Genomic DNA, 21,258 nt, shown 5'->3' on the forward strand with positions numbered 1-21,258 from the left:
AAAGATACATCTATACATTTCTATAGGTACATATATATATATATATATATATAAAATACGAATTATAATCGATATGCGATTTAAAAAATTCAATAAAAATAATGCCTAATAATATGGAAATTAATTATTCTTTCATTTATAATGCAAAAGTAAGTATATTTGAGGGAAAAAGTTGGAAATTTGCAGAGTTTTGGTAAGTTATGCTTATTTGTGAATAAGAAGAAGAGGCTCGTTACCAGATCTACCCTGCAAAAGGTAATGAATTGTTGTTAAAATTTTGCCAAAGAGATAAAAACTTTTCAATTTTAGAACCCTAAAAAAAAATGAGAGAAAGCATCAGGTTTATTTTCAGTGTTCCCCCTCCCTTATGTTTGACTCCACTGCTACTTATGGGTATATATGGGTATATTTATATACATACATATGTACATAATATTACATATTCAAAGATATATGCAACATTGTATTGCACATCGGATTTCAAAGTGGATAAAATAAACACAATTTATTAAAACCGAAATCGTATTGCTGTTGGCGTGCTCAGCATGAATCCCAAAATATTGCATCATAAATGCCCCAGCCAGCTCACTGTGCTCATCCAATCAAAAGCCACAAATACTACATACTACTGCACTCTTTCATTAACCGCTAACAAAAATTTCGTATAATCAAATGCAATTTCAAATTGCCAAAACCCAAAAATAAATACAAAACCAAAAGCTGGAAAAAAAAATCGCTAAAAGCAACAACAACAACAACAAAATACTACCAAAAATATTGGCATTGCCCCATTCATTCGAATTGGCCTCATTAGAAGAAGATAGTGGTGATGGGATGGGATGGGTTAAGGGGATGGCAGGTTGCAGGTGGTCGGGAGCAGCAGGCGGCGGTGTGCTGGCCCTGGTTTTCGATTTCAACGAAATAAAATTGTAAACGTTTCAATGAAATTTAATAACTCATGGCCACAATTTGTGTGGACTAGCCACAACCAAAAAGGCAGTAGCAGAAGCTGCAAATAAAAAGAACTTCACGTCATTTCACGGCACTCCATGGCACTCCATTCGACTCCATTCCACTTGACTTTGCTTTGCTCTCTGCACTGAACTGCAGTAATTTTATTTTTTCTTTTTGTTTTTTGGCTTGTTTGATGAGACATTGATGGTTCAATCGATGAAGTAGAATCTCAAACCCACCCAACAAGTGGAGCCAATTTAGCAGAAGATCGAAGAAGATCCCCAAGACAAAAGCAAAAGGCGGAAGGGGGGAGTCAGGCGGCATGCAGCAGCTCAAATCCTCGTTAAGTCGTCACCCAATGACAAACCCCAAAGAGACATTTGACAACAAATATTTTGTGACATTAAATGCCAGAGATCCACATTCACATCCACATCCACATCCAGTCCAGCTTTAGCTTCAGTATGCGAGGTCCAAGCTTCAACTTTGCTCATTTCACTAATTTAATGAAGACCTTTTACAATGTGGTTTGATTCGCCTCGTCGTGGCCTGGTCCTGAAGCCCATTGTCTTGACGTCGTCGTCGTCTTCATCAGATTGATGAGTCTCATTCATTGGCTGCGGTTGGTTGCAGCAGCAGCAGCATCAGCATCAGCAGCAGGAGCTACTCTCCTTGGGCTTTCACTTGGCGGCAGCAACAGCGCTGGGGATGAGCTCTCTGCGCGCCTGCATCAATAATTTGTGTTCGCCGTTGAAAATAATTGACCAAGTTTGTCTGTTTGCGGTTTGTGGCATTTAATCTACTACTTGCCAGGAAGACAGCGACAACTGCACCAAGGCGGCAGCAGCTGCCAGGCTCTCATTCAGACCAGAAACTCCGATCCAGACTCAGACTCAGACCCAGACCAAGACCAAGACCCAGACCCCGAAACCCAGGCCAAGGGCATAAGACCGACGACACAACGACAACAAAAAAGCCAATCCTTCAACAGGCAAGTTTTGCTCCCCTCTTCCTTTCTTCCATCTCGTTCTCTCTCTCTCTCTCTCGCTTACACACTCTTTGTACTTCGCGTAATTGAAATAATTTTAAGTGAAAAATCTGCATTCAAAAAATATCTCAACGGCACACAAATGTCAGCTGCAGCAGCAGCACAAAAACACAAAATTCCAGGAGCAGAATCAGAATAATGTATATCTAAAACAAACTGATCGATGGATGCTCTTTACATCGAATGTATGTATGTATATCTCAAATTGTTTCTGCCCAAGATGAGAATTGAGTTTTAGGTAATTTCATTTCATACTTGCTATTTCTTGAGAATGCCCAAGACTTTATTCTTTCTTGTAATAATCAATATACCCTCCCATTACTTACTCAACGTTTAATGGTCGCAAAAATTTACATGCGTAAATTTTGAAGACTCGACGACGAGTGGACAAACAAACGCGGCCGTAAAAAAAAAAGAGTCGACAGTTTGCAGTGATTTTGTATTCCCTTCCCTCGAATAACAGAGGGAGATAGAGAGAGAGAGACCAACTTAATCCTGGACATTAAGCTAAATTGCAGCATCTGCTGGACCAACAAAATAAAACAAAATATAGCAGGCAAGGTAGACAAGACAGAAAAAAAAAACAACAACCAGTGCGAGAAGGCGGTCTAAAGAAACATCATCTCGAGTCAAACGCAAGCCTTGGTGAAAAAAAAAACTTGGAACTTCTTGCTGGAGGAGCACAGGCCATAATTTGCTTAATTCGACGATGAGGCGACGCTCACCCAAAAAGCACGCGGCTGCCACTCGTCGTCGATCGACACGCCGCCGAACGACCATGTTGATGAGGATGATCCAGCGGCCTCTTCTCCCTCTGCTACATATAGATCTTCTTTTTTTTTACCTTGTATTTTGATTGTGGTGGTGGCGACGACGACTTCTTCAGCGGCATCCTCAATTTGACTGACTGACTGGCTGCCTGCCTACCCTAAGGGCCAATTTTGAAAGTTGCATTTGGCTTTTTTTTTTGGTTTTTGTGTTTGCTGGGTGTAATTTTTTGGTCAGACATTAAGTCAAGTGCTTCCATTTTCAATCCCAAAGCGCAGCAAACGTATGTATAATATAGATTATATATCGATATAAATGTATGTAGTATGCACAGTATGTGTATAACTTGACCAGATGTCAAATGTCACAGTCCAAATCCCACTTGGGAGCACTTAAATTCGATAAGCAAACAGAGACAGAACCAAAAAAGCAATACATATAATCTGGGTCGAACTAAATATACCCTTGCAACATAAAGAAGTTTGATGAATGGTGAGTGAGAGAGAGCGAGATCTCACATCGTGTCAACAAGTACTCTGAGATAAAGCCAAGATATGCTAAAGTCTGATCTTAAATTATGCTTAAGATGCTCGAGGTGTTACTTTTTGTGCACATAAATTGATATACCCCTTCGTTTTGTGTGTATATGTATATAGAAAAATACATAGAATACATATATATCGATTTGGTTGTCCACTGTGGAAAGTTCTGTAAAAACTGATGGTGGCGGTGCTGCTGTTGCATGTGGCAACTTGCGCGATATATCAAAAATATTTCCATATTTTTTTTTTTTTGTGTCTTTTTTTTTCTATATTTCTTTTTACGTCATTTTGTTTATCATCAATTTTAATTCATTTCTGTTTTTGTTGTGGGAAAAGCTTTTAGTTTTGAAAAGCTTTAGATTGCAAAACTCGAATTGTGTTGCCCCACACTTGCAACCACCAGTGCACCACCTTCCCATCTGCAATCTTCCATTTTCCATCTGACATCCTCTTACCCATCGCATTTGCCGTTTCACTTTGCCGTTTGCCTTTGCCTTGGCCCACGCTGCAATTGAAGTGTAATAGAAAAATGACATGCACTTTGTCTTGAATTTGACATTTCTGTGCTACGAAGAAATTGGATTGAAAAGTGTAAAGACAAAGCGTTTCCAAGTGCATTTAATCGAAAGAAGCTAAAGAAAGCGCCAACAAACCGAACAAGCGGACAAAACTTGACCAAAATGAGATACATATTTTGGAAAATAAAATAAGTTCAACGAATCTTCTTTTTATAGATAAAGCATTCGAAAGTTCATTTACCATGGAGTCTGTAACTCTTGTAAGCTTTAAAATATGGTTTATCTAGCTCTCTACTGTCCACCAATCACTAGGCTGGGCTATTAAAATTGGCATCAACATTATCACCAACATTGTCATCATTATCATCAAAATAATTTGGCGTCATTTCGCGGAATCTCGCATGGCGATGAATACCCATAAATCAGTTCAATATAAATCTGTTAACAAAACGCTTAATCCTGCTTGTATGCATTTTATATATGGCCATTTGATGGCACATTATCGCGTCAGGGCATATGGCACCCGGGCAGTCAGCAGCAGCAGCAGCCAACAGCCAGCAGCAACAGAAACCATAGCCACCCGGTTTAACCGATTCATTGGACAGTTGGCAGCTGGCGCGCCTCATAATTGGATTCGTCACAGGCTCCAGTTATCCCACTCCTCCCTCCCCCATCCCCCTCCCCCTCCGCACACACACACTTTTCCTCACTCTTTATTTCCCTCCATTCTTGGGTCATAAATCGCGGGCTGCTTGAAATGCAAATTTTCGGTATGTTGTTATTGTTGGTCCTGGTAAGTTTTTACGTATCATCGGCAAGGCATCAAAGTGGCACCCAAAATGCTGTTTCTCTTCTCGTTGTTGCTGTTGTTGTTGTTGTTGTTGTTTTTGAAGTTCTTCCTTTTGCCCAATTAACGGAGCTGAGAGCGGCAATCAGAGTTCACTTGAACAGCAAAATGTTTGCAATTAAGCCTCGATCGTACTCTCATTCCGTATTTTTTTTTTCTTTCCTTTTTTTCCAGGGGGGAAATGTGCGTGGAAGATGTTCATGTTGCTCAAGCAACTGCTTGTCGATGCGTAACAAAGGATAATCCAGAAGCAAAGCCTGCCTGCATGCGGATGATGATGATGTTGATGATGCTGGAGGATGCAACGGCTGCTGCTGCTGCTGTTGCTGCACCCACCAGAAAGCTACACAGCCCACGCGAAAAGTGGCAAAAACGAAAGGAAAATCACTTCGAAGTTGAAATTCTCTAAGTGACTTTTCTCAGAGCTGACTTAAGCTGGTAACTGAAGTGAAAATGGAAGAACAAAAGTTATCGAATTGAATATGCCAGAAACATTGTCAAATATAACAATTCATCAATCGGATAAAAACTTTTTCTAAAGTTGCCACAAGGATGTGAATTCATTGCAAAGAGCTTGCTTTAGCCCATGATACTTATAGGTAAGTGTATTTAGAACAAGACATGTCCACACCCTAGATACGCACGTTAAAAACTAAAAACAGTCGAGAGGAAACATTTGGCAGTTTGCCGTCTTCATATCCTATCTCCATTTTCCAGTTTTTCATTTACACACACACACACACACACACACACAGAGAGAGTAGAGTAGACCCCTGGCACAAGCAATTCTCAATGTTTTAGCCATGGCAATAGATTAAGTGGTTTTTGTGGCCTGTAAGATTCCATTCAAGAAGTACAGGATAGAAACTGGAGGCAAGCGCATCTAATGCAACAATGAGCTCGGACAATTTGGGATAGAGAATATCTATGGGGGTTTCTTTTCGGTTTTTTTTTTCTTTTTGCATTAATTAAACACTTGGGATACTCTAATATATACCTATATATATATAGTATAGGTATATCTGTGTATAGATTTGAGTAGTCTGTGTATGTGTGTGTACCTGTAATGTCTGGGCCAATTAACTTTCAAATTGCTCATCTCAACAATCAATTTGTTTCGCCACTCTATGAAAATTTCAGTTCAGCTTAGTTCACTCTCAGCCACTTCACACAGACAGACAGATAGACAGGCAGACAGACACACACACACACACACACACACAGAACCCACCAAAGACACAGAAGAAAACAGAAACACAGAAGGAAAAAACAAAAAATAAAACATCAATGCGAAATACTGAACACAACTGAAAATCGATGCGAAAAGTGGCAATAAATTATGTCTGCGGTGGCGTCGATGGCGTCGACTGCCCGCCAAGTTGATTGAAATCGACTTCTCTGATAAAACGGAATTAAGTTCTGTTAACCCAACAACAGTACCAACAATAACAACAACAACAACAACAAGAAAAACGGCACCCAACCTAGGAGCAGGTAGGTATGCAAAAGAGCAATATTTCAGAAAATGATGAGTTACAGATGCGTCTGCTGTTTTGAGACCACAGCAGCCAGCCAGCCAGCCAGCCAGTCATCCATCCAACCAGCCATCACATCAGACCAGACCAACAGCCACCAGCTCCCAGCTTTCAGCTACCTTCCATCGGCAACACCAACACGATGCACGAACGGATGCAAAATATGCAGCCAGCAGAAGTTCACAACTCCAAGAGCAGACAGCAGAGTACCACCAGATCTTCACCTCATTACCCGTTCCTTTCCTCCGCCCTCTCATCTGTCCCCCTGCTATTCCAACACTTCTCCTTTCTTTCGTCATTTAGGTATCTGAGAAGATTTGTTTAATTTGCACAATGGTTTCAATTAGATAATAGATTACCAAACTTTTTGCAATGCTTTTATAAATTTAAAGTAAAGATGAATTTAAAAAGAGAATCCACAAGGTCCCGATTTTTATGTTCATATTTATGTCAGATCAATTAAAATCGAGTGTGAATTTATCCCACTGTAGCTATGAATCATATGGCATGCAGCATTACTTCAGCCAGGCAACTTTTGAAGCTGATGTTGTTACTGTTGCATTGTTTACTTGCAGAGCAGACCAAAGCAACAAAAAATAAATGCAACAGACAGACATGGGGCTGACTGGCTGGCTGGCTGGCTGGCTGGCTGGCTGCTGCCCAGTCAGGCTAGGCCAAGCATTCGTTGTCTGCCGTGCAACAACTTCGACGACGACGACGACGACGACGACGATGACGACCACCGAGCAGGAAAAAAGTAGAAGATGAGATGGAAAAAGAAATGAATCGTAGGTAGAATAAGAAGCAGGAGGAGGGGGTGGGGGGCATCAGCTAGGCAGTAGGGATCCATCCACCGACCGAACTGCTGTGGTTTTGCCACGCTGCAGGAATTTTCATTTCATAGGACAGACAAGATGTTGGTGAGGGGTACAACTAAATTTTATGGATTTATTGAAAATTGAACGCACTTGAACGACGACGAAGACCAGAAGATGAGGTTGATGCTGTTGGTGGGGTAAAGAGTGTGAGTATAGTGTGGGAGGGGGTCGACTGACTGACTGAATCGCTGGCTGGCTGGTTGGCTGGCAACCTTCCCGCCTGCCAGTCTGGCAAAAGAGAGTCTTGTTTGGAAAACAAATAGGCGAAAACTGTAAGCAAAAGAACAAGCAGAAGATGCTGCTGCTGTTGCTTCTGCTGGTGATGCTGTTCCAAAGTTGTGGATGCCACGCGTTGCGATTGGTGTAGATGTATATGTATTGTGTGTGTGTGTATGTGTGTGTGTTTTTTTGTTTGTTTTTGCTTTGAGTTGCCTCGGGTCTTGAGTTTTCTGCTGTTTTTGTTTATGGAAACGCGTGCGGTCAATAACAACAACACCAACATCAGCCACAACAACAAAAACACCAACAGCAGCAATAACTAAAAATCGAAGAGAGTGCAGAAAATGTTCAAAATCTAAATATGAACTTCATGAATTTCCTTAGTTGGTTTTATTGGCCGGTCTTAGTCAAGTTCAGCCAACGCCTTCCATGGCGCCTTCAAAAACAAGTTTTAACCCATAAGCGAGAATTCAGTCAAGAAAACTAAATACTTAAGAACAACCGATATGAAGTGAAATCTAATGATAAATAGTAGAAAGGATGAATTGTTTAACCAATCTGCCTAGATTTGAAGCCTTATAGGAATAAGCCTGCTAAGCTAATCTTTATTTCATTTCATTTAATTGTAATTCTCAACTAGTTTTAAGCCTTGAACATGTTCAATGCCTATGGCTTTCTTCTACAGTGATGAAAGTTTGTGGTTATTAACTTTTTTGTAAGATTAACTTAATTTTTGATACTAAAATTTCATTTCATTAACTTAATAAGAATATTTGTTTTGATGTTGTAACTGATTTCTGTCACATTTATTCAATATCATCATAGGTTATTCATTGAAAGAACAACTCAAAATACTCTTATCGACTTTAGACTAGAAGGTTTACAATTACCCCATACCCATTTGGTTTCAATGGGTTAAGTATGCTAGTTAGGGCCGGTTCTAGATTTGATTTAGTTTACAGACCCACACACATACACACACACATACTTCATCTGGGTCTGGCGCCCACACAGTTTCCCAGGATGTCGTCGAGGAATTTGCAACCAGGAACGCCACTTTCTGGCCGTGTGGGTAGACCGACCTAAGCAACGATCTTTATAACCCTCCTCTAACCATCTACTCTCCTTTCTACTGATGCTCAGCAGCTCTAGCACTTTGGGTGGATATTCGAATCATGCATTCGGTGAGTGACAAAACCGAAAAAAAACAACACTCAATGCAAAAAAGAAAACACACGACAATTTTTATTGACCAAATTTCCAAGAAAGAATTTTTTTTCTTTGTTCTTAAATGAAATCATCGTTTTTCCACTTTTGAGTTGTTGTTTTTTTTTTTCTCAATTATTGTCTGGCAAAAAAACAAATTGAAATCACTCACCACGCCCACGTACCAGGAGTGCGCCTGGCGACACTCAGCAAACAAACAGACACGGATCAGAGAGAATAATTCTACATATACCTATATGTGTATGTATATACTTATTTCTAAATATATAGATTTGAATAGCAGCCGAATAGAAAGAGAGGAGCCACCAGACAGGTGGCAGCCAAGAGAGTGGGAATGGGTGGGTGGGATCTGACGACCGTCCGACCGACCGCTAACGTGTCACATAAATTCATTAATTTGTCGCATTTGGAAAATTGCCTTTTAAAATATTGTCAGCTTTATGGCGACTTTAATTATAGCGTCGACGCATTAAAAACTAATGTTAGAAAATTAATAAAAACAGAACAGAAAATTAGTAAAAAGCCAAACAAGAAAAATGAAACCTCAATGTTTTTGTTGTTGTTGTTGTTGTTGCTGCTGCTGCTGCTTGGGGCATAAATGTTTGGGCATTTAAATATAGCGAAAAAAATAACACAAAAACAACAAAAATGCTGAAATAAAAACGCGACAAGGCGGCGATCAGCCCACTGAACAAGAAAGAATATCTCAAAATAGAAACTTGCGGCAGCAGTTGGCGATATTTATGCCTATACGCTTACAATTAAGGGTATTAATAGCTACTATGTGACGCAAGGGTCTAATCAGAAGATAAACGAGATGAGCTCAAAAGAGTTTGAGAGTTTAACTATTTGGTTAAATGATAATATTTCATAAGTTTTGCATTCGATTTTCTATAGGCAAGAGTATTAAATTGTTCACATAATTATGCATGTTGTTTTATGCCTGACATATTGATCTTGTTTTATATATACAAAATCGTACGATATTTCAGACAGATGCTAGATACAACAAGATGCCCCCTGTCACTGCCACTGCGACTGCTCTTGATCCGCCGCCCCCCTCACCTACACACACACACATACACAGATTTACATATAGGTTCTATTTAGTTATCCGCGCGACAAAATGAAACGAAATGAATCGAAACAAATTTGCCAAAATGTTTGGCGCAGGTCTTTCCACTTCTGGTAGATCAACTTTTTCTACTTATAAAATATATCTAACTATAGACATCAAGTGGGCGAGGGGGTTAATTCTTGCCATTGACAAGGGAGAAGGAAGAGTTAGAGGGGAGGGAGAAGATTGAGGGGCCCTATTTAGCCTATCGATGGCCGTCCATCATCAAGACCAAGTCAGCTCTTGGTATATCGCCCACTCGCTCGTCACTCAATCGGTGGTTTGTCACTCTGCTGTCCCATTAGCTGTTAGCTGCCAGCTGCCACACTTTGTGGCTATGTCCGAATCGAGCCGAATCGAACCGAACCGAAGCAAACCAAACCCTCTTTTCTTTGTCGGTCAGCGGCCTATAACGGAGTTCTTCTTGGACTGGCTAATCTTCCCTTAAAAAGACAAGCTTTAGCTTCTTAGCCAAAGACTATGTGTAAACGCTCAGTTCGCTCTGTTTTTGGTAACAATTGCAAATTTATGCAAATTGCTGATTGAATTGAAATTTTTGAAAATTCTTATTGCCAAGCAGCGACAAATATGGCGACATGGTTGGCCTACGAAATGAATTGCTATTGAGAGAGGCGATGCCATGAATCAAAAACTGTATAAATCGTATCAAAATACAACAACAACAACAACAGCAACAAAAGTAAAATCAAAATCTTCAAGAGTCAAGGTCTTTTCACGGCCCACATCTTGACAGCTGAATAAAGGGGTGCGACGCACAGATGCGGGGCAAATGAGTCCGACGCCGCTGGGGCATGAGGATTGGGGATGGCGGATGGCGGATCGGGTATGGGGGGGTGGGGGGTAGAGATGGGGCTTGGGAGACAGACACTAAGCATAGGTAGTCCGCATAATTAACATGCGCCAGAGATGCCAACGACATGCCAAAACCAAAAGAGAAAACAACAACAAATATTCTGGTGGGTGTTCAAGATCAAGACACAACAAGACAGACAGAGACAACAAACGAGTGTCTCATACAGAGCCCGAGGTGGGGGGGGAGGGGGAAGTAGAGGAGAGTAGTAGTAGTAGCAGAAAAATCCGTTAAATTCAATTTCATTGCATTTAGTTTTTCTTTTTTTTTTTTGGTTTCTTGTCTTCCATTTCATGGGGGACCCCCTCCATGCATAGAGTTTTCATTTTTATGTTTTGACTCTTCAGAGTCTAGTGCTAAAAATAAATAACTCACAAGACAAACTGATTCCAAAATGTTATATTCAATTCATAGACTCGAGATATTGATTAAGGCCAAGGTTTATTTGCTTTCTTTGGGTTTGTTACTTCTTCTTTAGAGTCAAGTATGTGCCTAATTGCAAGTGAGTTTTTTGTGTGTATAAAAACTAACTCTTTTTTTTTAACAAATTCACCGGTTTTCTACTGTAAATAAAAATACAATTTTTTCTCTCATTGTTAATTACTTAATTTGGTTCGCTTGCAGAAGCTGCCGCTCACTTTCAGTTAACAAATCTCCGTTTTAGCCCTAACTTATGACCCCAATCTAGGCCACACGCATGATGGGAAGAAAAAAAACCGAGAAAAAAACCTAAAAACAGAACAACTTTTGCGCTTTTCATTAATAAAATGCCGCGCTTTAGCTGTGCCCCTCCATTCAAAGACTTCTCACTCCCCCTCTGCTGGTCGGTTGTCTTGTCTGGTTGTGCCAGTAACACAGATATTACATAGTAAAAGACCAGTAAATTTGTAGGTAGTCAGTCGTCGTCGTCGTCGGTAGTCACATACTCGCAAGAGAATTACGAGAACATTTTGTGCTGTGCCCAGTAACCAGTTACATTTTATGACTTTTAGCGCCGTAGATGGAGACTAATGAAAAGAAATGAAACTGCTGACCGCTGGCCAGCAAGCAAAGAGGAGCAAAAGGGGAAAGGAGAGACAGCGGAGATGGTCGGAAGTTTTTGTTTTTCGAAAATGGTTAGGAAACATTTCTTTGATGACTTTAAACAATTTCGGGGAAATGCAATTCAACTGCAATGACTCTCTAACCATATATATATTGTCACTTCATTGCGGAAACTATTCAAAAGGTAAAACGTCAACAAATTTTCTCACAACATTCACATAACTTCTAAGCCGGGGCGGGGCGAGGCGGTGTCGGCGGTAACGGCAGCACGGACACCCAAGTTGTACATATGATGAAAGTGTGGTAAGCGTTTGGTAAAAATAAAGCTATTTTATGTGACGGACATGTAACCGTAACAATTTATGTGAAAAGTAAATCTGTTCAACAATGAAAAAAGAAACGAAAAAAACAACAAAATTACCAAAAGACATTTTGGGCGGGCCGGGCCAGGTTGGCCAGTTTAGCCACGACAGTTTATTAATTATGATGAAAATGTTAGAAGATGGAAAAGAAAAATCCTCTTCTCTAATCCCTGGAAAATTAATGGAGGCGCCAGTATGACTAAGCTCTATGACTTATGTTTAGCCAAGGGTGAATCCAAATGAAATATAATTTATATGAAGGAATGGGGAGAGAGGAAATACAATTTTCGGAAATGTTATACAAAATTTTGACATCCGCATCGAAAAGAAATTGATTTACGATGAAATAAGTTCTATGGCAAATGGCAAAATGTTGGAAAAAAAAAAACTTTCTTTCCCTCACTTTATAATCCAGAACTTACGTTTCCACACACAGAGAGAGGCATATATAAATGCAACTTTATGTGGAAACAAGATGCAAATACATTTCCGCCCTTGGGCAACTTCAAAAGCTTTGCCGACGTACCCTCACTTATTCAGTCTGATAAGCAGCGACAATTGGTCTTTCATCCCACGAGGCCAGACCCAAAAATAGCAGAAGATCTACAGACACACAGACCGACCGACCGACCACACGGCCAATAAACCCCAAATTATATGTGTATATATATACATACATATATCTACTTCTACGCCTATAACCATATCCATAACCATATCCATATATATATATACATACATATATACTTCTATACATATGTATGTAGTAGGAGAAGGACGACACATTAAAACAAATTGAAATTACCAAATGCATCTATGAAATTTATCGCCTCTCGACTCAGTAAGCGTCGAGATCCGTTTTGGAAACGGAGGTGCACACGACACTGGTGTGTGTGTGTGTTTGTGTGTGTGTGTAGAGCATGGTGCGGTGGGAAGTGGAGTGGGTGTGCTTGCGGGGAGACGGTAACGACATCAACGTCTGCAAAGAATTAATTTATGAACATCAATCTCAATCTTCCATACGGTAAACCAAGTTCGTCTGCCCTCGTCTACCCGAAAATTTCTGTTAACTTTTCCTATACTCTTTCGGGATAAAAATCTCGCGTTTTGTTATGTAATTAACTTTAAATTTAGTCTTAATTTATAAAGCACGACAGTCTGAAAGGTCACTAGGTCTATAGGAATTTTTCTACCATAAATTATCCAGTCAACCTAGTAAGAACTTTTTTGTTTATTTAATTTACTCTTTTTAAAAACTTCTTAAGATTCCATTGTACATATCATGATTATTTGTTTATGGAAAATTCCAATAATTTGGAGCTTGCAAGAAAATATAGAGTGTAAAAACTTCCATATATTCGAAGTTCTTATGGCCCTCTAGCGGTTTTCATCTTTTGGTTTTTTTTTTTTTTTTTTTGCTTCTGATTGTTGTTGTTGTTGTTATTCTGTTATTTGTTGTTTTTTGGTTGAAAATTTATTTTTAATATTTTTCGTAGCCGATTTTCGTCTGCACTCCGCACTCTGGCTTCTCACTCTATCTCGAATGCCATTGTGGGCGGCCGAGTGCCCAATTCGAAAACATAATAAATTAAGAATATTTATTTGTTTGCGGTAATTGTGCGAATAATTGATGATTATGTGCTTTATTCACTGGGTAACTGCATGCATTGTGAGTGTTGAATGGTTTTTAATTAATTTTCAGCCAAAAACGGTTATATGAAGTTGACCTCTTGCTTGCAGTTCATCTATCTGGAAAAGTTTCAAAATCAGAGAGATTTTGACCCCCCAAAAACTTAATACGAATTCACTAGGATTGAAATACAAATAGAATATATTTCCGATTCGGTTTTATAAAACCTAAAATCACAAGAGCCTTATTAATTAACTACTCATCGTTTTTCAGGTTAATAAGTGAGGGAATACCCATTAGCTAAGATCACAGTTGAGTAAGTTAAATCAGATTTTACATTTCAACAATGGCATAACTAAGAGACTTAGTCATTCTCTCGAAATTCGCAATCAGATGAAAGAAAGGTTAATTGACGTCACAAATTGCTGTTGCAAAGGCTTATCATACACACACATTAATATTCACATATTCATAAGATGATGCAGCTTTTTAAAGATGCAAGTCGATTGAATGAGACTGGTTTTTGGGCTACAAAGATCCAAGTCCCATATTGTCTAGTGGTTAGGATATCCGGCTCTCACCCGGAAGGCCCGGGTTCGATTCCCGGTATGGGAAACTTTTTTTCCCTCGTATTATTATAGTATTATTTTTTTTGTGCAGGCGAATTTTGATATATATTTCACATTTTTTCCTAGATCAGTAATCCTTAGTGGTCATGAGGTTAGATTTAGACTTTTGATAAGCCAAGTGAAAAGTCATCTTAAATTTATATAGAATCTAATGTATTTCATAGATTGTGGTGCAAAAGCTTCTTTCACTATCCCGTATTGTCTAGTGGTTAGGATATCCGGCTCTCACCCGGAAGGCCCGGGTTCAATTCCCGGTACGGGAAGAAGATGATGAACTTTTTTATTCCACCACATAGAAGAAATCTTTTCATTGTTTGTGTGTGTTTGGGCGTATGAGCATTTTAAGTCAAATAATATTATGCAAAAAGTTTTATATTAAAAATATTTATTGTTATCAAATTTTCATTATGAGTCACTCGCCAAAGAGTTTGACTAATGGCCAAGAGAAACATGGAAAGTCGCCCAGTTCTCGTGATCGAAAACATAAAAGAGCTCACATATCGGATGCCACCGATTCACAAAGAAATGCGAATGAAAGTGATTCGGAAACGGATTATAACGGTTATTATGCCAAAGATCAACATGGCATTTTAATGCAAAGAAATGCCTATGAAGAGGGGGAAGATACATCTTATTACTATGACGATTCGGAAAGTTCTAGAGTGGATAGGGTGGAGAGGAAAATAAAAATAAACAACTATATAGACAATAATACTTTTGAAGCATCAGATGGAGAGGCTCCGATATATAGGATACCTTCGCTAGGTGATGAATCTCTTTCATCGCCTCCCCCAAGTGATGATCCAGCTAGTGAAAGCACATTAGATATGGATAATCAATATAATTTCATGCTATACATCATAATGGGCTATGTGTTGGGCATTTTCCTTGTTTTAATTTGGTATTATTGGCATCCACATCGTTCATCTCAAGATCTGAATGGTAAATGGTTGCTATTGATATTGTTGGCTTTATTCGTGCTAATACTTTGCTATAGTCGAGCGACTAGGTGGGTGGTAATTGTGTAATATTTGATTTAGTTTTCAATGAATCGTATTGCAGATGTGTAATAGCCTTATCATTGCCCACTTTGGGAAGTTACAAAGGTAGAGCATTACTCATTGCCTTTGCATTCTTCATAGCAGTTACAGGACCTGTGTTGAATATTATACGAAATATTGGGATTTTGGCCCACTGTATCTCTTGTGGGCAAACATTATTAAAGCAGGCTCTGATTCCAATGCATGAAATTATGGGAGATCCTATTTACGCTGTCGAACAATCCATTAATACCACCATGTCTGAGGTCCGCAAAATAATGGAGCATTTGGAGAGGGTCCTCAATCATTTGGGGGGTCCCATTGCCACAATACGTATGTTTGAAGCAAGCTAATGAAAAAACACTCAAAATGCTCGTTTTTTCAGATTCCAGCTATAGGACGTGTGCAGAATGGTTGCGCCTTCAGCAAACTTCCTTTGAAAATCAAATGGGTCATCCCTATGATCGTTGTATTGGTGCCGGAAGCATAAGCATTCAGGAGTGCCGGGCAAAATTTGGTCATGAGAACAAAGCTTGCATGGCCAAGGAGCGTTTCGAATGGTTCTGTGGTAATTTAAAAGAGCTTTCATCCTTTTTCGATGGGAATCTACAGCTACAGCAGAATCTGCTCGAAGACATCTTTCAACGTATGTAGAAAGGGAAATCATTTATGGACTCGATTAATTATATCATTTGTTGGTTTTTCAGACCTCTATGTTAGCTTTGCCAAAATCCATTCTATATTCGAGGTAACCATTACTTTCGATCATAATCGTCAGTCTGGAATTACCAGTAAAATAGGCAACAGTAGCGATGTAATACTAGAACACGAGATAAGCCGTCATTTGGAATCGCAAATGCAAAGCTTTTTAATCGTATTCCTATGGTTGGATACGGTAGTGTTTATATTGATTTTGACTGTCCTATTAAAATCAATATATTTTCGAATGCACTATTTGGGCAGCAATGACTATGCCAATGTCTATTTGATGCAGGACTTTTACTCCTACGATAAGCAACTGCAACGTTTGATGGGTGTCAGTGCTTTGCCTTTGCGGGCTTACGAACAAACGCGATATGTGAAGGTATTTCAATAATTTCATCTACTGTTTAGCCAGTATACTCAGGAGACGCTATGTATAGATAACTTCCTTACGCCTTTTGCCTATCGAAATCAGTATTATGACACGCTCGGTACTCTTTCTGATCATCACGGGTTTTCAACTGTTTACCATTTGCTTTGTGGACTATAGTCTCTATTGGATGATGGCTTTGATGTCCTATCATTCTCATAGAACAGCTGAATTGCAGCGTAGGTTGATATATTTGATATATACATATATTGAGATATAGAACTTTTATTCTTTGCAGCTCGTCCATATACAAAGATTGTGATCAAAGGTGGTGGCATGATCGGTAATATAATTCGTGGCGTGGTCCATGGCTTTGAGCCATTGGTCAAGAATTTATTTATAGATACAGTGAAATGCTTGCCAATACCGGGACCACCTAAATATCTAAACTATTGGGAGATTTTCGTGCTATGCATTATGGCATGGTTTCTGTTAATCTGGGAACCGTATAGCTTGCGCTTACGTCATCGTGTCATGACTTGTTTTTATCCTGAGCATGGAAGTACTCGGGCCCAGTATTTATGTCGACGCATTCTCAAGGATAGAGGTAGAGGACAAGAAAATATTAAACACTACAAATGTATAGCCAATCTCAATTCATTAACATTTTAGAAACATTTATAAAGGGTGCTCGTCGCAAAGCTCGTTCTCTACACACCTATGCCAATCAGGACGAAGAGTTTATCTGTATTATGTGGTATCACACACTTAAAAATTGGTAAAAGCAAACTTTTAAAATGTTGCATAGCCTTCTCATAAATGTTTTATAGGTGCTGCGGTCGTTTAACTGGCAACTACCTTGGCAAAGTTTGCCTCATTTGTAACAAAGCGCTAACAATGTTAGTTACTCTATCAGATTGTGTGTGTATTAAAGTTAATAATTACTATGCCTTATAGATCGGATAATGTTAGCTGCAGGACACCCAATTGTAACGGCATCTATTGCCAAGTTTGTTTCGCAGAGTCTAATTGTTCTTGTATACTGTGCAATCCACCCAGTGTCTATGGTGACTACAGTGACATCTCTGAAATTGAGTAAGTTTTTCTAATTCAAGGTGAAAACTAATGATTTTTAATATCTCTTTTCGCATAGGGACTCTTCGGACGATTCTGAGAGCAATTCATATAGACCCGATGGAATAAAATGCAATGATCGTCACAAAAGTGCTTAAAAAAATATAAAAGGTTTTGAAAAATCAATTCAATCTTGAGAATATCCCGCTCTTACCCCAAGAAGCTCGAATTCCCGAGATAGGAAACTTTTTTGTTTTGCATTTGATTTCTTGTATTTTTTTCTGACCTTTTTCTATTTTTGTTTGAACAGTGTTATGGTAGTAATTTTCTATGCCATTACCTAATTTCCTTAATAGACAAAGTCTGGAGTCTTTTAATCCAAATAACTTTTAGCATAATTTTCTAATTCAATCGAGAAGGATAGAATGGGCTGGGTTGGATGGCTGGGCAGGCAGGCTGTTGGCAAAATAAACCCAGAAACTTACGTACATTAACCATGAGTTTACGGCACCAGGCAATAGGACTCTGTCGACCTGACCCGGCTGAGTTACGAGACAGTTACAAAATGTTCTTTTGGAGTTCAAGCGCAAAACCGAAACGAAACGAAACGGACAGATTTTACGAGCCTGCTGAACTGAACTGAAAGTAAACTACAAATGTTTACACAACTTGGGGTTATATATACTACCTACCTATACACATACATATACATATACATGTAGCATGTATAAACATGGAATGTACCTTCTACAATAAGGATAGCCAGCCTACAAAAAGGCGCAAAAAGGAGGCAGAGACGTCGGAGGCAGAGGTGTAGTTGTTAAAGTTGTAACAAAAATTGAAAAACTTTTGCCGTCCTCTTGTTTCTTTATGATGATGACACTGGATAGAACGATGAAAACGCCTATTTCAGGCACGCCCCCCGATTCGCAGAACGCCCGGCCGCTCTACCCTACAACCATCACATAGACAAAAGTAGGGCAGATAAATATAAAAATTCGTCGAAAAGTTTTCCCATACGGGATGGGGTTTTTTTTTTCGGCAAGTAAAATAGGTTTTTATTTTCAAGTGCCGGGCCCCCAATCCCCGACCTCCTCCTCCTCCACCATCATTTCCATTTTCGTCATAAGTAAGAAACTGTCGAGCTACTTAAGCTTCAGATACAAATGTATCTTGACAAAAATTCAACTACTGCTGCAACTTTGCAGCATTAAGACTCTCTGAGTCAGTTAGTCGAAAGCATGTGTGTGCTGCTCGAGAAACAGAGAGGAGAGGATGAGATGGAAAAGTGTTCTCAAGGATTTGCATTTTCCATCTCTAATTGTGTGGAAAATTGTAAGAAAATAATTTGACGAAATGAGAGGATGTGCCAGATGCAAATGCAAAGCAAACAACTTGAATAAATATTTAAATGATTGAGATGCAAAATCTTATTTCAATAGAGAACACAAACCAAAGAAAAAAAAAACCCCAGCACCAATGTTAGTAGGGATATTCGACTTTTGCGGTTTTCTTTGGGGTCTTTTTGTTTCTCTCTTTTTTTTGGCTCAACTTAATCAGGCGCCTCACATCATCTCACATTACACGCGGTTGCGCTTTCGCTGCGGTTTGGCAATTTTGTTAAAGATCCGAAAGCGCCGATACGTAAAAGGAATGAAAATGTGCGCGCCGAGGTGAGAACAAAGCGTTGCTAACCGCACAATGTGCAGTGCAAAAAGGGTAATACCCTACCCTTTACCTTTACCTCTTTACCTCTGTCTACACAGTAGGAGGATAAAGAAAATGAGAATGCGAGGTGCACGCACAGTGGTTTAGAACGTTTGAAAAATTGATTGCCTCAACAATTTCTACAAGTTTCATTCTCTAGAAATTGAGTAAACCTAACGAAAGTTTCTTTTTAGCTGTAAACTTTAGACTCTAAATAGTCTTGAGGTCCTAGTTAGCTAACTAACCACTGTAGCAATTTTAACAGTGCTTTCGAAAAACGGCACGTTCCATTTGCACTCTTTCTCTTATCTCAACATTTGGTCCAACCACAGTGAAACAAACGCTAAACCGTATACTAAACGTAAACGTATCTTTTACGTATCTTTTTCACATTCTCCTGCTCCCGGTGGCACATGCCAGCAACAAGGCCTAATTGCAATTGTACGGCACGCCCACAAAATGTGCAAACACTTTTCAAATAAACGCATATCTATGAGAGTGTGGGTGTGTGTGTGTGCATGTGTATGTCAGTGTATATGTACTGTGTGTTGGTCACTCTTTGAATAGATGAATGGGTGGTTTTTGGGCTGAACCAGGTGAATAGTTTCCCTTAATTACAAGTTTAAAGGCAAACACATGAAATTAAATAAATATGGTTACACCAAGTCCTTGTTCGAGCTTTCAAATTCACTACTTGATCACCGAATCGCGTGTAGCAGTCAATTTCCGTTGGCTAATTTTTTTATTCACTCAATGTTGAGGTATTCCTCACCTCACCGAACAATCCCATTTTCTTCCGCCCACTAATGTCAGCGTTTTCTCATTTTTCTAATAGAAACACTAGTGCAATTTAATTGAGCGTCAAGACATACATATAAGAAATCAGACTAGTTATTTATATAAAAATTGCAATGGCGTATTGTGTTGCGTGTATGCCGCCACAACAAAATGGCGTCAATTACCGTTAATACATACAAAGACATGTGCTCATACATACATATATACTACACGGGTGAGACATATGCATAACTTTAAGCCAACACATACATATGTAAGTACGTGATGCGTGCGAGTGGTGAGCGTGTAATATGTAGATATTATTAAAAGTGCACTAACAATTGCAAGTCAATATTAATGTAGAGGGCGAATGTTTTAATTACGTAGTGCTTGAGTAAATGCATAACAGTCTATCAACAATTTAAAATGAGATTACTTAACTTCAAAACTTAACTTTAGTCAACTAAAGTAGGTGAATAAGACGCTACTAATGGCATTCAGATGTTTATTGACTTTTCCCTAAATATTGTCAAAAAATTGTTTTAAAATTCCAATAAAGTGTGCAATGCATAGTTATTTCAAAAGCTTGCACACCTTACAATGACTTTCATAATGAATTCATTTGGGCATCCCCCATTTAAATATATAAAATACAGAACAAGTATGAAGTAAAGGTCAAGCGTATGTATCTTTATCCCCTAACGTCACGCCTATACAACAACAAAACTCACTAAATCAAAACAAATGACCAACAAAAAGTGAAAATCAGGTATAGACAATAAAGAGATAAACACATTTACTCATTCTTTCCACTGGCCCATAAACAAACATGAAGTTGCCCCTGGCTATCGCGATGAAGATGATGATGACGATGCTACAGTAGAGATAAGCGAAGTGCAGTGGCGCTAACAGGATCATAAATTTAACGATATAAATCTGTGTGTACCTTGTACACTGTAAAAGAGAGAGAAAGAGAGAGAGAGAGAGAGAGAGAGAGAGAGAGTGTGTGTGTGTGGGAAATAGAGTCCCTTTGGCGTGGGCGTGAGTTGTAACAATTTAGGAAGACAATCCAAGGAGACACTCACACACGAAGATTTTTGAATTACTTTCGTTTTTATCGCTCGTTTTCATAATTTACACGCGAGTTGCGTAGAGAAGAACAAAAAACACACACACACACACACATGCACACACCCACGATGTGCTGACGTCTGCACTTCATCATAAATTCACCTGTCGTTGCCAGTATCATCCTGGAAGCGAACCTGCTTCCGTTGCTGGTCCGTCTGGGTAGCCATCTCAGCATTGTGTCCTGGTAGTGGTCAAAGTGTGATGGTGTTGTTTTTGGAAAATTTATGAATTTTCGTCGCGAATATTTCGTGGAATTTTGAAAATACCA

The 21,258-nt window shown here is 39.2% G+C and overlaps 1 protein-coding gene and 2 non-coding genes across 5 annotated transcripts; all 3 read left to right on the top strand.

The window, feature by feature from the left end:
- The first annotated feature begins 14,103 nt into the window (after window positions 1-14,103).
- Trnae-cuc lies at window positions 14,104-14,175 on the top strand. Its single transcript has one exon. It is a non-coding gene; the product is annotated as a tRNA-Glu (tRNA).
- A 205-nt stretch (window positions 14,176-14,380) lies between these two features.
- Window positions 14,381-14,452, top strand: Trnae-cuc. The gene has a single exon. It is a non-coding gene; the product is annotated as a tRNA-Glu (tRNA).
- Window positions 14,453-15,264: 812 nt separating this feature from the next.
- Window positions 15,265-17,561, top strand: LOC6638637 (DC-STAMP domain-containing protein 2). Of its 3 annotated transcripts, XM_023180155.2 has the most exons (9): window positions 15,265-15,562; window positions 15,615-15,875; window positions 15,937-16,313; window positions 16,372-16,540; window positions 16,600-16,908; window positions 16,974-17,079; window positions 17,132-17,200; window positions 17,259-17,396; window positions 17,455-17,561. In XM_023180155.2, exons 1-9 carry the CDS (start codon window positions 15,430-15,432, stop codon window positions 17,531-17,533), a joined length of 1,641 nt encoding a protein of 546 aa, XP_023035923.2. In that variant the 5' UTR covers window positions 15,265-15,429; the 3' UTR covers window positions 17,534-17,561. The 3 variants fall into 3 exon arrangements, with proteins under 3 accessions (XP_023035923.2, XP_046868165.1, XP_046868166.1); XM_047012210.1 differs by lacking the exons at window positions 15,265-15,562; window positions 15,615-15,875 and having other exon boundaries at window positions 16,271-16,313; window positions 16,407-16,540; XM_047012209.1 differs by lacking the exons at window positions 16,600-16,908; window positions 16,974-17,079; window positions 17,132-17,200; window positions 17,259-17,396; window positions 17,455-17,561 and having other exon boundaries at window positions 16,407-16,534.
- Window positions 17,562-21,258: the final 3,697 nt, after the last annotated feature.

Source organism: Drosophila willistoni (genome assembly GCF_018902025.1).
Source record: "Drosophila willistoni isolate 14030-0811.24 chromosome XR unlocalized genomic scaffold, UCI_dwil_1.1 Seg144, whole genome shotgun sequence".
Taxonomy (NCBI): Eukaryota; Metazoa; Arthropoda; class Insecta; order Diptera; family Drosophilidae; genus Drosophila; species Drosophila willistoni.

Bases quoted from the DNA above. Each gene is read 5' to 3' on its own strand.
- LOC6638637 (XM_023180155.2), top strand. From the start codon at position 15,430: ATGCATGAAATTATGGGAGATCCTATTTACGCTGTCGAACAATCCATT. The intron at 17,080-17,131 runs GTAAAAGCAAAC...AATGTTTTATAG, and splicing joins TATCACACACTTAAAAATTG to GTGCTGCGGTCGTTTAACTG. The intron at 17,397-17,454 runs GTAAGTTTTTCT...CTTTTCGCATAG, and splicing joins AGTGACATCTCTGAAATTGA to GGACTCTTCGGACGATTCTG.